The 17,523-nt window shown below is 39.1% G+C and overlaps 1 protein-coding gene across 3 annotated transcripts in view; it reads right to left on the bottom strand.

Moving 5' to 3' along the window:
• Positions 1-15,515, bottom strand: part of grk4 (G protein-coupled receptor kinase 4) — a 54,590-nt gene extending 39,075 nt beyond the window's left edge. For 2 of the 3 annotated variants that reach the window (XM_014476060.2, XM_005797240.3), the window contains exon 1: positions 15,188-15,515. In XM_014476060.2, the coding sequence (XP_014331546.1) occupies positions 15,188-15,239 (52 nt within the window). In that variant the 5' untranslated portion in view covers positions 15,240-15,515. Of the gene's footprint in view, positions 1-5,189; positions 5,274-15,187 lie in introns of those variants that run through there. The other variant, XM_023333562.1, reaches the window with a different exon arrangement.
• Between the last annotated feature and the right edge of the window lie 2,008 nt (positions 15,516-17,523).

The following is a 17,523-nucleotide window of genomic DNA, read 5'->3' on the forward strand; positions in this document are numbered from 1 at the left end:
GCTGAACCATGGATTCGTTCACGCCGAGTTTACGTGCAGCGGCTCTATTACCCTCCTGTACTGCCAGATCGACAGCCCTCAACTTAAAAGCTGCATCATATGAGTTTGAAAACATTTCTCCGTCATACCTGCTGCTAGCATGTGCTTGTTCTAAATAAAAATCAGCACTTCCTTCCTTGATTTCCAATTTTGACTTCCAATGATTCACTTCCTGCTAATGAGCCCCCTGGCGGGTGAAGAAAAATACACAGAAAAGCCGAACTGGGCTATAAGTGTGGGGGAAAAAGTAGTGGCTTATAGTAATAAAAGTACTGTAATTTAACATAATTACTTTTTAAATTTGAATTCCAATACAAAGACAGAAAAGTACACTGTGGTCCTGTGAGTCAGAGTACGAGTCATAGTGAGAAACAGTCTGGCTAATTATTCAGTCCATCTGCACAGGTGGGGCCTGCAGTCAGTTGCTTAACAAACACATCGGACTTGGATTAGTTTAAAACAGCCTACAGTTGAGTACCGTACCGTAAAACTATTAAATCAACCCTCTTATTTCATTAATGTGGCCATGCATGTCCGATGAACGGCTGCATTAAAGACAAAACAAAGAGAGCTACACTGATCCCATATTGAAGCCACAGCAGCCTTCTTTCCGCTCAGTGAACGACAGTCCACAGCAACAGGTGGGGGAGGGTCAGCACAGTTTTACTCTGTGGTTCATAAAGACAGAAAAAACTATTTGACATTTTCTCTGGCATCTCAAAATGGTAACAGTATGAAATATTTGCATTTTTACAACCACAGCTTCCTAAAATCCCAGTACTCCTCGATGGCAGTACTGTACCAGGAGAACTGGTGAGTGTGAGTGGACCAGATGGTTTGGGTTTGATCTTTTAGTTAAAAATCTGCACATCACAAGTGAGAATGATAAAACTGATAATTCTTTAATTATGTGATGATATTGATTTGGATAATTAGATAAAACTGACTGAAAGCTGTAAGTTTTTTTTTTAAAAGAAGGCAGTCAGACAAAACTTCAAAAGAATCCATATTGAGGCCAAAACCTGAATGAGCAGAATGGAGAGATTACAAGCAATAACTAATCATGTTGCTCTGACGAAGCTCTGAAGAGCTCATCCAACTGATATTCCTGAGGGTTGGTATGCTGACAGACCAGTTGTGGGACTGGAGGGCAAATACAAAAGCAAATTCAGACTAGTTTTGCGCACAAACAGAAAATCTACTGTGAAAAAAACGGGACATGCAAAAGGAGGGCAGCTCTCACTGAGTAGAGTATGGGATAACAGTGAAATAATGTTTTACTCTGACGGAGCAGAAAATAACTAAAGCAAGAAGGACGGATAAAACCAGATGTGCAAAAAAAAACAAAAAAAAAACACCCAGGCTAATTGTGACGTTCTTGGTCTTATGCCTCAAAACTGGCAGTATTTATGCATTATTCCAGCCTGAAAAGTTGTCAATTTCAGTTTGGATGAAATAAATTGGACTGCACTGAAATGCTGAAGGAATTGACAAAACAGGTCAAGGTTCCCGAGAAGAAAAGACGGAGAAGGGAAGCTGTGTGGGAGTGGGGGAGCATGTGCACATACGTCTGTCACAGCCAGCTGGGCCACCCCACCCTGTTTAATGTTACTCTGACGTCAAAGCCATGTGTGCAGGCCCTTAATGCAGACAGGATGGAGCGAGTATTTATTTAACTTTGGTTCTCTCCTCCGAGAGAGCAGGGGCCCTGCATAAACAGCGGCTTCAGGAAAGTTTTGCGCGTTCACAGCCGAGCCACAACCGGGGCTGAGATCATCCTCCAACATCCTGGGACAAGCCGCCGCATCGCTTTTATGTGACAGAAGTGCTAAAAAAGATGACAGGTTGATGTCAAAAGATCAACCTGCTGCTCAAGTACGAAGTTTCACTTTTGTTTACCTAAATGGCCAGCATGTCTCAAGGTGTTTTTTGATTCGCCTTAGTTCATTGTTGCTGATTTTTCTGCCCGTCAACAGTTTAACAAAAGGACATGCAACAAAAGCTAAATAGGTATTTCTGCATCTTTTTAGGTTCTCATTATCAAAAATACAAACAGAAAATATCTTATCTTTTCAGAAATCACAACAGCAACTTTCCTTTGGAGCTGATTCACTGCAAACATGAACTGTGTGCTATTGCCAATACCGTGATGACAGCTGTGTCAAAGTTTGTCAACCTGTGTGGAGAAAAGAAAAACAAAACTAATAGAAAGAAAGAGTGAGATTATTTCCATTTATATGAAACTTCTTTAAAAAAAAAACATTCAGTGTTCTTTGATACTATTTTGTCTATTTTAGATTTTTAATGAGCCTTCACACACACTTAACTCTTCAGAAATTATCTGTAAAAAATCCAGATTGATGAATATTTGTTAACAATTTTGCACTTAAATCACTACTGAAGTTTGAATAACTTTAGTTTTGTTTATAAACCGATGAATGGCAGTATTAGGCTCAGGAAATGGCATTGTGGAAATCTAACTACAATATATTATTTATTTTTTAAGTAAAATACTGGTATATGAGTGATGTCTGACACAAGATGTCATTTATATGAGATACACTCATCATTAAAAACTTTTTTAAAAAGCATGTATATTCTGTTTTTAAAGTAGTAAAATGTCTTAAGATTTTACATAAACACCCAAAGCAATGGTCAATCTTTCTTTTTTCCCTGGCTTGTCTTTATTTCCATCAAAAAAAACATTTTAAATGGAGCAAAAACTAAACTATTTTCCTGGAGCTAAAGGAGAAACGCCACATTTCCATGCATTCCTTCTCAAACGCTGGAGATTCTCTTCTAAATGAAGCAATGTTTGGTAAAAATAAAAACACTGACAAAGCCTCAATTATGGGAGTTAAAGAGAAATATAAACTGCATTTCAACAAATCCAAACATGTTGTGACGTAACTTAAATTACAAACTTAACTACTTTTCCAACTTTCCAAAAACACTGATAGCAGTGTTTACCAGCATGTTTTTTTTGCCAAGATATTCACAGTCACAACTCTGTGCCGGTGAGAGTTGCATTGCGGACTGAAGATAGAGGGAGGCTCGCAATTATTCATAACCCTGGCAGTTATTAGCTAAAGCTATTTTTATTCATCTAAGAAGTTAGTTTATGATTGGGAAGAAGACAGGAATTCCCCAAATGTTAACACAGCAAAGTACAAGGAATATAAATATCGGAATGAAATGACTAGAATGTGAAATATGCTGAAAAAGTTACATATGCTCCTTTCATAAAATTATTTTAAAAGCCTGTTTTGGTAATATAACAATCAAATAATTTTTTGTAATAGCTGACCTCTTCTTTGCATGTATTAAACACATAATTGCAATAAGCTCAAAGTCTTTTAGGTTGGAAAGCCTCAATGTCATCACCCTAATCTTCAGCACTCACTACGTGATTCAAGTCAGGACTCTGTCTGGGCCGCTCTAAAGCTTCATTATCGATTCCAGCTGATGGAAACCTGTTACTTTAAAACAGGTAACATACTTTATCTGTCAGGGGTATGAATAGTTCTGAGTCTGTAGGTGGAGATCCAACAGCTGCAGCACTCTCACAGAAACATAACGATAAAGTGGTAGGAAGCAAAGAGATGGTCAGCCACTGTTGGCTCCATGGTAAAATGAGCTTACACACACACACACACACACCGGCGTGTGGTGGTAACAAATGAACTGCTGGCTGCTTTTCCAGCCACGCCACCTTACAGTGCGTGATTGACTGGTGTAACCCCCTAATAGGAAAAACATTAGCTGCGTCGGACTTCGTCGCCTTTTCCAAGCCAAGGCCCAGTGTTTGCATAATGTAATCCATCTGTAAATGTTCGCTCAAAGACGCACATCAGGAGAAATGTGCAACTGTAATCCTCACCTCCCTCTTGCTGCCCTTCTCCATTATAAACTGCTCTCCTCTCGTCATGCCTTCATTAATTCTTTACAGACAGATTTTCCTCCAGCGCCATATGGTCATGGGAGAAAGTGTGGGTCACGCACCAAACTGTGAACAGCATTGCGGCACTGAGGAGAATGGCAGGACAGGACATGGCGGTGGGTCTCACATGAGTTGGGACTCGCCGTTTTTCACATGAGCAGAAAGAGACACACACAGGGCATCGACACAAACGCGCTTTTGCTCATTTCCAGCAGTGCGCTGCTGTGTGGGTTTTGCAAGGCCTTCCTTCCTCCGCTCCATCTCTCTCTGAACTCAACATATTCCATCAAACAGAGGCGAGATCTTGCTTGAAAACCGACCCCTGTTTTCCCAGAGTCCTGGGGGAACCGGGGGAGGGACGGCTGAACGAGGGAACACTGTGAGACTAAACTTGAGACACAGACTGACTCTGTGGGTCTAATAGGGCAAAAATAAAAGAAGGATTGGATGCAAGTCATCTCCAGCTGTCCCTCTGATGAAGGGCCCTTCGGTCGATTTCATGGCCGGGCTGAAGGAGCAGGAAGACGATCACCGAGGCCTTGAAGCTGGAACACGCAGCACTTATTACGCACACGCAATTATCTCTGATAAGACAGGACGCCAGGTCACCCTGAAGGGTGGACTGACATGAAACACCAAGGGCAGACACAAAAATGGCGATTCTGGGAATGTTACCAGAGGAAAAGTCAAAAAAGCAGGAGGAACCTCTGACATTTAACACATTTACGACAAGATTTCCATTAAAGAAAAACAACTTTAGCGTGGGGTAAACTTGTATTTGTAAAGTACTTGCAGAGTTTTTCACTTCCCTTGAACTTTGTCACATTTTGTCTTCTTGATGCCGTTTGTTCACTAAAGTTCTACGAACCGCTGAGGCCTTCATAGAAAACATTTGCATTTATACCAAGTATGGCTGAAACGATTCCTCGAATGATTCTAGTGCCTCGATTATCAAAATTCCAAGGAAAATTTACCTGCCTCAAAGCTTCATTAATTTATGTTTGATTATTTAGCGCACCTTGTTCCGGCCCAAACATTATTTGCATTACACGGAGCTCTGACTTCAGTTGTTGACGAAAGCTAAGTGTTAGCGGCATAATGTCCAATTTTCAAGTTTGGCCCGTGGGAATTTTATTGATTTATGATAATGCCCAGGATTTCATAGTTTTTGGGGCACCAATAGGCATCCTTAAAATGACTGGCGCGATACCTGGAGTACGACAGCCTTTCTCCTCCGGGAGCTGCTAGTTCAAAGCGATTGGAGGTTCGTTTTGCCCAGGTCCCTCTTGAAAATGAGCTCCAGATCTCAATGGGGTTTACCTGGTTAAATAAAAAAAAAAATTTTTTAAAGAGCGCTGCGGGAGTATTTATACAGGTGAGCAGATAGACTGAAGACGGCGGGTGGCTGAGTAGCTGATGGTTACAGTGTTAGTGTAACTTTATGGACGAACCACACAATAAATTTCATATTACCCCAGTCTCAACAAACGGGTGGTGGAAATCATCGTGGGTGGCAGTACATGACTGGTAGATGAGTTTCTGAATGTGATGAACGAAGGTGCCGTAAATATCCCGTATTGCTCCCCCCCGTTCTTACGTTCGTCCCCTGGATTACCGGTCGTCTGTCCCCTGGTCTATTTCCTCCCCTCCACCCTCATCTTACATTCGTTCGTTCTCCTGCCCCCCACTCACCACCCCAAGTCCCCAACTCAAGGCGACATTTCCTGTATTCTCAAACCCAAAGCTTGACAGATATGGGGCAAGGTGAGAGTTCATCTATTAAACTGACTGAAGATGAATACATAAACTAAAAGCTGGAGCACAGACATTTTTTATAAGTGTATTTGTAAGCTTACCTCTTTATTATTAAATTTAATATAATTTCAGATCTTTGTATAAATTTTCTTCCGGTTAACTTAGAAAGTGAGCTGTTATTGTTACAGGTTAGTTTTCTAAACTACAAAAAAGTAACTGTTAGAGACGCTCAAAAATGAAAAATTGGACTGATATTGATATCTGATAGTAACACCGGTGTTATGCCAAATTTATCAATATTTTATTTTATACATTTTTTTTATCCGATTATTCGATTAATCGTAAGAATGATCGATAGATTACGCGATTACTAAAATATTCGTTTACAACAGCCCTAATACCAAGATTAAATTACACACAGGTGGGGTTCTGCCTACTAATCAGGTAACTTCTGATGCTTTTCGTGTTATTATAAGAAATTAATGCAGGAATTGATTTAGTTCACTAAAGCAGATCAAAAAAGCTGAGGGCAGGCTCCAGACTTTTCCAGACTGTGGGAAATATCTGTTGAAATCAGAATTTAAAAAAATAGTAAAGTTTGTAGTTGAAGAAAAATGTGTATGAATACTTTTGCAAGGCACTGTACATTGATAAAAACAGCTTCACGGCTGTCTTGTTAGGCGTTATTCTGCATTTAACAAGACAGCTGGTTTAACTATCCCTATATTCTTGTGGTGCTTCAAAAAAGTGCCTCGTCATGTTTTAACGATCCAGCTAAACACATACACAGCGAGTGGCATGCAGCAGAGCTGAGCATGCAACACAGCCCGTCTCTCTCTCCCCACATGGCCCATTTGTGGGTGTTATAAATGTAAAATGAGTCCCACATCAAGGGACCGTCACAAAGCAATGCGTTTTATGAGCTTCAGCTGGAGGAAACACCCCAGAGTGATGACAACAAGTGTTTGCCCAGCGACAACCACAAAGCTAATAAAGCTACGCCGGCTAACGTCACACATGAACGCTCACCAGGGCTTTGAGAGACCTGCTAGCCTGCAATTTGAAGGCCGGTGGCCAAGAGGCAGGAGGCACAAAGGATTTATAGCACCAACAAAGAAAGGTGTGTCCCTTTAACACCTGCACTGTTCTTCTGTAAACATCCAGCTTCAATTACATAAAGAAATGTGTTGAATAAGGATTACCGGACTCAACTTTGCTGAGTTAGTGTAATTGATGGATTAACCACATTCCGGTTTTCATGAACACAACTACAGCTGACAAAGATTTAATTTAATACAATGTGTAAAACAAATTATAGTGACTTAAACGTATGAATATGTGCATGAATACTTGTTAACACCCTTAAAACAACTATGGGAGTACAGTCCACTGCTGTTTGACCTTTGCTTCATGTCCTTTAGAAAAACTCTTTAAATGAACCAATTTTCAAAGTCGTGCTAACAACAAAGTCAGATGCAAACAAGGTTTAAAGTATTCACGTTGAATTATTGGCCTTTTTATAATCACTTATAAGTTAAAGTTTTTCCTTTCAGCCTGTGGCATTATTTGCTGCAGTGCAGCCTATTTGTACATAATAAAAATGTCAGAGCTTAACTATTATTTTTTGCTTGTTTTTTAATACAGCCTCACTTGTTGCTAAAACACTGCTTTATATTTACTTATATTTACCAGATGAGCTGCTATATACTTGGCATATGCTGCCGACAGTGTTTAATGTAATATGTGTGTAGTGGGTATAATGCCAAAAAAAATCCAGATAAGCTCATCCCTCTTATCAGATGTTTCCCCTGAGGTTTTATGCCACTGATAAAAAAAAAACAACAATCTCCAACTTTGAATTATTTAGCAAAGTGACTGAAAAGCTGTTTTTCAACAGTTAAATGGTTTCTTAACAACGACCAACCACTGTGACGTCTTTTAGCTCAGTTTCTGTGCTCACCGCGGAACTGAGACTGCCCTCGTCAAAATTCAATAACATCCACATAAATACAGACTGTAGAAGAACCACAGTGTTGGTTCTGTTGGACCTCAGTGCAGCATTTGACACTTTTGACTGTGAAATATTACTGAAGCAACGGGAGAAATGGGTTGGACTCTAGCACAGTAATTCACTGGGTCTAGTCTTCCCTGAAAACTGGGACATTTCTTGCATTGTACCAGACAAACATTCTATGAGGGATACCTAAAGGTTTGGCCCTGGGGCCCTTCTTATTCAAAACCTACAGGCACTCACTAGCTCAGCCAACAATCAATAAGCTAAGTTAGCATAGCAAAAGAGATGATACACAGCTCTACATTACGATCTCAGCAGGTGACTCTAAACTCATCCAAGTACTAAGATGTTCAGAGCAAATCAATGTTCTATGTGCTGAACATAAACAAAGCTGAAGTTATTATCTTTGAAGCTCAGAAAATAGACTCTGAAATACTGTTGTGAGTTTATAAATCGCTGAACGTCACCTGGTGTCTGATCAACCAAAGAAATGCTGAAGGACAAGTAGCTCGTGTTGTGTATATTTTCCATTTAATGCAGATTTTCATTAGTCAGTCAGTATGCCACCTTATAAGTGTCCAAATTTGAACCATTTTTTGAATTGTGGTTGGGGGTTACACAAGGTCATTTAAAGGCCTGCAAATGCCCCCCAGGCTGCACTTTGGACAGAAGGGGTATCTAATACAACTGAAGAATGATGGATCTGTCAGATTCTGCATCAGGTCTGTCCTGTTTCTTTTGCTACTCTCCACCTGCTGCAGACAGATTTCTAGGCCAAACACTGCCGAGTTGGTCAGCCATTCAACTTTGTCCCTTGTGTCCAACTTCAAAAGATCACAAAAACCACATCATGTCAAAATGTGTTTACAATTTCTAATATAACTGGTGTGGAGAAAAACTATTCACATTATTACAATTAATGAAATATTTACCAATTTGTGTTGCACAATATATCAAGAGACAGTAATGAGGACACCTTTAATATCTGAAAGATCTGCTTGGATGAAATATTTGAGACACTAAAATATTTCAGGTGAAATATTACATAATATTTAAACAGATTTCAACTGTTGGACACAACTGAGTGAGGGGGAGACACCTGCAGCGTGGAATTAGAAGATGAATCCCATCAACAAAAGTAATTCTAGTGTATTATACTATATTCTCCAAGGTTGTGATCATTTCATTTAAACAAGGAAACTGAGTTATAATACTGACTATAACCTACAGAAAAATTCAACAAATAAAGACAAATCCTGAAGGAACAAAACCCATTAATAGCAGCTGCAGTAGCAGATCATCTCTCAAAACAAAGGAAAAAAAATCTGTAAATCCACAGGCATCAGAACGTAAATAAAATCCTAAAATATCACTTTGAATGAAGAAGTTACTCTTTTCAGAGCAGACACCGATAATTCAAAACCTACAATAGTTAAAAGGAACAGAAAATATGAAATTACCATACTGTTGATCAATACAGGGGAAAAATGAGTGACAAGATCTGTGATTTATCATGATAATGACAAATTGTAATTCATGATGTTGTAAAACTTTCTAAACTACCATGAATCCTAGGTTTACAAACAACAACAAAAAAAGGTTTGTGTTCTTTTCTCATAGTTTGTTTGGGATTGTTACAATTACTTTTTCCTTGAGATCACCAATAAAATGTCAACTACATCAACACGCTCCATCCTGCCACAACACGTGTTCAGATTCCACCCCAATTTTTTTTCTTCATCGCCCGAACAGCTCGTACTTTCTCAAAAACCATGTCACTGCCATAAGTGGTCACAGCCTTTATATTTAAAACACTCATCCAAATTCAACTTGTGAACACCAGCTCTGAAAGGACTGGCTTTTTTTCTGAACTTGAACAAAAACAGACTAATTCACACACACACACACACACACACACAGGACATCTAAGATACCACTCAAAAGTCACCAAATTCACAGAAGATGTTATTCTAAGCTTTATTAAGAGGTCTGAGATCAAGTTTCCTGAAAAGCAAACACACACGATCCTCGGCTTTGCTTTGTTTGATTTCATGACGATAAAGCGAGCAGAAAACCGTGTCACCGGAACCAGTGCAAGCTATTTTTAAGTTAATGGACAGATTGAAATATGCAAACATATTGTCAGGAAGCCTGGTGTTAAATTAAAAATAGTTTTGCATATTATATGATTATTTTAAACTAATCATGAATATTAATTTAAAGGGCAATATCTGCTTGAATTGCTCATTAGTTTTTTAAAGTTTTCCTTCATTGTTGACAAAAGGGTTAGCATACGTTCACATTTCCAGGCCATGTTAGAGGAAGGCATGTCTCGAACTTTCCTGCATATGAAAGTTCTGCTTAATTTCCTCGCAGGCACACAACAGCATTTTTAGTTAAAACAATATACGGTAATTGGCAGGTTTGTAAGTTTCCTACCTTACATAAGCAATAGATGTGATTTTAGAAACGGCCTCAGACAAGGCAGAGGGAAAAGGTCTGAATAAAAGCAATTAATGTAATGTAGGCCCAGTGTTTTACAGCCCATGAGTAAACACAATTTTTCAGCACACTTAACATGACCATCTGCTCCAGAACGACTCTTTAACAGGGTACTCTGCCAACTAATATGCTATGAAGTGTTGTAAACAGTGGAGCTTGCAGGATAGGTTCTGATAACGTTGTCTCCAAATGATTAAGTGCTTTTTAAATAGCGTTTACTGTGAAGAGCTGCTAACAAATGCATTAGCACTGCCAGTACGCTATAAAGTCACAAACATTTTTTAACTAGTAAATGAGCACTAAACACAACATAGTTTATAATGAGATATCGCTGTTATTTTGCTGACTTAGACAATACCTGATGAGTTCTGAGTATGTGCAGGGAAACAGTATTCATACAACCTAGGACTTTGTGTCATGCTACATCTACAAAGTTCAATGCACTTTGAGGTTTTGGGTGGCCCATATATATATATGTATACAGTATATATACAAACGCACCGGCACACCCACACATTTATATTCCCCTGGTTAAAAATATTTTTTTTAAAACCTGACATATTTATATTCATACCACCCTCAGTGCAGTTAAACCTGAAAGCTTCATCTCAACCAGCTCTGATCACTGATGGAAAGTTTCACCCATTCTTTACATAAATAGATTTTGGAAAGAGAAAATCGATGATTATCCATTTTCACGTTTTCCACAGAATATCAGCTGGACTTGGATCTGGACTTTGACTGGACCACTCCACCATATCGATATGCGTTGATCCAAATCCTTTCATTGTAACTCTGGATGCATATTAAAGGGTTTTGGACTTATGCCACAGTACCACATATTTTGCACCTAGGATTGCCTTATGGTCTTGTGGCTTTCTTTCAACAATGGAATTATTCTTATTATTCTTCCATAGAGGTCAAGTTTGCAAAGTTCATCTTGTCAACAGCTTCTCCCACCTGAACTCTGGGCTTCATTGGGCAGCCGCTCCTTGGTATATTATTTAAAGCTCTCCAGATCTAAGGCCTTCAGTGAACAATTTCATTTATACTGAGATTATATTAGCCAGATGTGAAATGTATTTACCAATTAGAAAACCTCAAGGGCAGCTGGTTATGCTGAATTTTATTAATATGCATCAGAGTAAAGGAGGATGAACAAAAAACAAACAAACATGAATTAATGTCTCTCCACTTCAATATTGTGGTTGCAACATACAAAAATCTGTTCAAAGGGTAGGAGGACATTTGCCACGGAATACTGAAGCGGAGAGCTCTTCTGTGTTTACAGAAATGTGAACATTGTTTTAACTTTTGGTCCATAACAGAAATGTCCTGGAAAACAAAACAAAAAAACTGCCACATCAAATAATGTCAAGCTTGCAGTCATAGCAAGTCTCCATTTAAATGACGTAGCTCCAGACCCACTTTCTGTCGGCATTTCAAGTTCTAATGCCAAACACCAAACTATAAAGAATGTGTAATAAATAGTATTTAAAAACCAAGAGGAGGTGAGATTACATTCTGAGACTGAGATGCTCATTGAAACCAACCAACCATGTTTTAGAACAAACTAACTTTTTATGCTTTTAATGATGTCTGAGAGTTGACTTGCTCAAGGACACATCTGCATGTTAAACTGCTGCGTACTGTTGGACCCACTGCTCGCAACTTTAAAGAAAAAAAAAAATCTGTTTAGCCAAGATGTGTTGCTGTAAATTATGAAGGTGAAGAACCAGAAGCCTTCTAATCCTTGAATGAACCAGAGAGACAGTCTTTCCTGCATGAAGTCATATTTAAGGAGCGGAGACGGCCCTGATGTCGGTGACCATTTGAACACTTCTGATTCAACAAGTAAAGATGCAACAGAGATCATTGACTGATTTCTAGTTTCTGCTACGTTGACCAGAATAATAATGGCAGAGACCCAGACTATCCATTAAGTAAATAAGTAGTTCTAGTAATCCCATTAAACAGAGATTACAATATAACCGAAATAGTATTAAAAATATATACAGTACAGACCAAAAGTTTAGACACACCTTCTCATTGAATTCAATGAAAAGGTTATTTTGTAAAATATTTGTTTGTAGCATGAACATATTTTACTATTACTTGTTTACTTTGATTTCTGAAGCGAACGACGCCTCCCCACAATTCCAACTAGGGAACCACTAAACCAGTGATGTTCAAACTTTGTGTCATATGGGATAAAAAAAAATTAAAAGAAAAATATAATTTTGTTAAAAAAGATAATGACAAAATTATACATATTTTCAATAAACTAAGCATGCAATATTTTAATTAATCAAAGAAATTAGTTTTTTTTTTAGAAGAAAGATGTTTAATTTAGATCCTTAACTTAAGAGTTTGCACATTTTTCTTGTTATAAAAAAGGAAGATTTTTGTGGACTTGAGCAAAAAATGTCTGAAGTCTGCTTTTGAGTAAATATCTCTAGATAGATGTAGTTATATTTACATGAAATTAAAGAAAGTGACAAAAGAATGGTTGTTAAAAAACAAATCATTAGTGCTGCACCAAGCATGTTTCATTCTAAGATGACTTTGATTGTTTCATATAAAAAACATAAAAAGACTCATTTAACTTGCTGTTCTGGTTGTAAAATTCAGTCCAAGGGTGAAACTTTGGGCAGGAGTGAAACTTAAACCTCAAAGATTTTTTTGTAAAGACTGCAAACACTCCTGAATCTAGCAAGCTCCACAACCAGAGGTCTAAGGAACAAACTGCAGCCAATTCGTTCAGAGTCATACATTCAGCCTTCCTGTTAGCTGCTTAAGACGACTCTCTTCATAACTAAAGGAAACACACCCAAGATGGGTACGAACTGACTTTCTGTGACAGATGGCTCTCTTTTCAATCCAAAAGGTCAGGTATGATCAAAATCACAAAACTACAAATTGGTGAAGGAGCAGAATGACCTATTCCCTCAAAGTGCCACTATACAAATTGTAGCAACTTGAAAGAACAATCGACTTGAATCTGTATCAAACACATTCACATTATTGGGGAAAAAAAAAAAAAAAAAACTAACTCCGAGTCTTCTTCCAACACTGAAAACATCCACACCGCAGTGGGTTGTTCTACCTCTTAAGGTATTGATAAACCTGTCTGTCCATGAGAGTGAGCCGCTTGAACCTGATGAACTAACACATCCGCCTATTCATACTATTTTGCAGCTAGGCTAAACACCTGTGCTCCACTCAGATAGATATTGTTTTCACTACAGCCTCTTCAAAAATATTAGTGTGCTGGTTTAAGCACTGCTTTCTCAGAAGAGAAAAAGAAAAAAGTACTTAAAAGAAAAAATAAAGTCATATCCCCGGAGTGCGTCAATGAAGTTTAGATATCCTTGTTACTAATGAGAGATAAATTACCCATATTTGAAAAACAGCAGATTTGATATTTGATATTCAATAATGAATATCTTAAGAAACAACAACAAAAAAAAACACTTGAATGTAACTTCTCTTTTTCTAAGGTCTGCTGTTAGTCTGGTGCCACCCTTGTACTGGGAGTATTGCTGCCACCGATGGCAGGAGTAATTATAAATAATGCCATTTTTGCCATTTACCTAAAACTGTGCAGCTATAGCAGAGTCTAATTAACATTATATACCACATGTGGTTGAGAAGACTGAGATATATTAATTAGACAATTATGGTGGGTTCAGTGATCAGAAAAAAAGTGTGATTATTCAGTTCCTGACTGGGCAGTCAAGCTGAAAAATCGTACAGTTTTGGTCATCAGCCAATTTCTAGGTGCAGCTAAAGAAAACAACATTTAAAAAAAAAAACAAGACTTTTAAAAACCTGATTATGATCTTGAGCAACCTTAATAGTGTCAAACCTTAACTGATTAAAATGATGATTGGTAATGTCAAAACAGAACATAGCAGGCTCTGTAACATGCATGTTATTAAATACCATCATTTACATCTTCCAGCTTTACCTGCATTACATTACGGTCCAATCTCTCAATACACTCACTTTTATCCCTGAAAGGCCTTTTGAGAGCCACTACTGATAGAAGACTGTGTTCTCTGGCAAGTATTGAGCCACTGATGTCAGGTCCAAGCAGCGTTTAACGACATGGGGGAAAAAAGAGAAGAAGAAAAAAAAAACTGCTCCCATGTGAAGAAAACAGGGCCGAGTTAAAACCTATCCACTGCTGCTGTGGGTAATCCATTTTAACAGCGCTGTTTGCGTTTGGTCGTGAAATCATGACAAGGTAAATGAAGCACTGAAGGCCTCTGGGACACCTTACAGTCCAGTGAAACGGTCCCCTGTGAAAACAGTCGGATTTTTTTTTTTTTTTTGCTTACAGATAAGGTGCTGCACCACCGAAGTCCTCTTTCCTCTGCGTGGAAAGTTCTCGCTGTATTCCTATTTCCTAATCAGCAGCATTGCCGCGAAATATATGTCTGCGGCAAAAACACCCCGGCTTCCTAATTAAGGTTTAAACAATAAACTCAGGTAAGGCAGGCAGCTCACAGTGCAGCCAAATGTCTCCACACCCTGCAACCTTTCATTTGAGCACCATTGCATAGGGTTATGTCATCGTAAATAAGAACAGGTCCTTGAGTGAAAAAATTTGCTCGACACCCTCCAATGCAACGCGATGCTGCAAAACACTCCCTGCGCTGTTCATCTCCAGCCTTTCTGGGCCTTATGTTCAATAACCTGGCTGACAAAACACAAAGTGCTTCCCCCGGTGCACAAGCAGATGATTTCATCTGAAGAGGTTTGCCTGGAGACAGAGCACTGCGCAGTGATGGGGGGGACAGAGAAAGCATAAATTCTACAAGGAGGACAGCCTTGTGGAAGGCTCTGGCTCTCCTCATGTCGTACATGTTCGGATGGGGTGGGGGGAATAGATTCAGGTTTATTTGAGGGGGAGTTCCGTTTCGGGCACTTACCTTCCCTCGCCTTCAGGAGAACCGTGTTGGCCACGATATTTTCAATCTCCATTGTCAGAACGTGAATCCCGTGCGATCTCGATACATTTCACTCAGCAGGAGAAAAAAGAAAAGACGGTTTTTCCAGATCAAAGGTGCCGACGGCCGCGAGGCTGTTGCACGCGCACAGGGCGAACGCGGCACTGGCGCATATTAGGACTCAATTAGCGCTCGTCGGTCCTTTTCAATCCCATATGTTTGGTCAAACCCGAGCCTACGGAGCTTTATGGTTACAGCGGAGCTTGTTAGCATTCACCGCCTGCCCGTCTTCCTTCCTGCTCCGGTTCCCTCCTCCTCCTCCCTTTTCTCCTCCTCCTCCTCACCCCTCCTCTGCGCAGCGAACCAGGGGAGAGTAGGAGGGATCAATTTACAACCACCGCAGCCACCACACATTCAATCACAAGTGCATTCATACATAAATGCATGCATTTCCTAAGCTCTATTTCTGAAATGAGTGTTAATGGACAGTCATGCCTAAATCTGAACACAAACTCATATTCCGCACTTCCATAGGCTCCGTTATGTTCGGTCCAGGGCCCTCTGGTTTTAAACAGAGTTGGTTGGATTAGCTCTGCCTTCTGTCATTTTAGAAGTTACACATTTGAGCTAAGGCCTTTGCATGGGATTCCTCAAGGTTAAGTTCTCAGAGCACTTTTATTCAACATCTAAATACTGCCCCTGGCTTGATTACATCTTTGACAAAACCTGTGCTGGTGACACACAACATTTGTTTTCCATTACCAATTGTCCACAGTCCCTTACAGTGGTGGTGGTTGTTTCTAGTAAGGTCATGTCACACTTTTTCTGTCTTTTTTGGCACAATATGATGCCATCCTCTGTGGGAGTGAAAACCAATGCGTCAGTTCACCCACAAACAGAATGTTTCGCACCCACTGTGAAAGAACAATGGAGTATTTAATGACAGTCTGCTGTAAGAAGAAAGAGCTGGGATGCCAATAAATAATAACAGATAGAAAACATCTACAAGGAGATACCTCCAATTTGCCGTATTTGTTAAGAATCTTCTCGTCCTTAACGAGAATCAAAGTTTGTAAAAGAAATTTGGTACGACTTAATTATAATATGCATGAATATTATTATTTTTATGACCTTTTATCTCCCTAATTAATAAAATTACAACGTTACAACCAAAGACACACTGATTAGTAATGGCTTGGGTGCACTGATACAAAGTGGTTTGTTTGCAAGTACAAGATTAATAGGAAGAGATGAAAAGGTGATGTATAGTTACAAATCCACTAGAGGCAGGGTTTAAATTGTTTCATAACCTGGAAAAGGCCACATCATTTACATGTTAAGCCACTTGAATTAATATAGAGTGTAGTTTCTTTTCACCATGATATTGTGAGTAGGTTTGAACTTGGATCTACATTTTTAGCAGTAACATAAAGTTCACTGCTTATTCAGCCTGCTACTGCCTTAAAAACTATTCAAGAAACACAGGATTCAATTGGTGACAGAAAAAGTACAGGATGCTTTTATTCTCAGTAGATTATTGTTGTCTGTTATCCCAGTGTAAGGAGACCTCAGGGCGAACACAGAACCTGTTGGAGGTAAAGTACACTCACTAGACATTTAGGTAGTACCAGGTTGAACCCCTTCAACTTTCAGAACCACCTTAACTTTTTGTGGCACATTTAAAAGGGTTTCATAAATATTATGAACATTCTACAAATTAATCAGCTGATTATGAGAATCTGCTGTTTCCATCGCTCAAGAAACCATTCTGAGATGATTGTTGCATATGGTCCTGATGAAAGTAGCCATAAGAAGATGGCTACACAGTGGTTATAAAAACAACAATGCTCAGGTAGGCTGCAGCATTTAAACAGTGGTTGACTGGTTCTGAGGAGTCCAAACCAGCAAATTATCTGCCACACCATTACACCAACAGCACCAATCTGGGCTGTTAAGACAAGGAAAATGGATCTGTTCCTTTATGTTGTCTATGGCTTGTTCTGACCCTACAACCTGTTTCTTTGCAGCTGAAAATGATGATCATGAGAGTAGGTGCCATTTCTCCAGTTGGTTATTGTCCAGTTTTCTGGAGTCAGTTTGGTGTTTGTGGCTTGTGCTATTGTCACACCTTGTGGTCTTCTCTTGCTGTAGCTCGACTGTGTGTTTTACATGTTGTATTTGTCTTACTTTGCTTGCAAAAAGGGGGTAATTTGAGCTTAAGTTATGTTTTTAAATTTTAAATCTGGTCATTCTCCTTTGATTTCTGAAATCAACATGTTTTATCCACATATCTACCTCTCTATGGACATATACTGTAT

Source organism: Xiphophorus maculatus, chromosome 5 (genome assembly GCF_002775205.1).
Source record: "Xiphophorus maculatus strain JP 163 A chromosome 5, X_maculatus-5.0-male, whole genome shotgun sequence".
NCBI classification, from domain to species: Eukaryota; Metazoa; Chordata; class Actinopteri; order Cyprinodontiformes; family Poeciliidae; genus Xiphophorus; species Xiphophorus maculatus.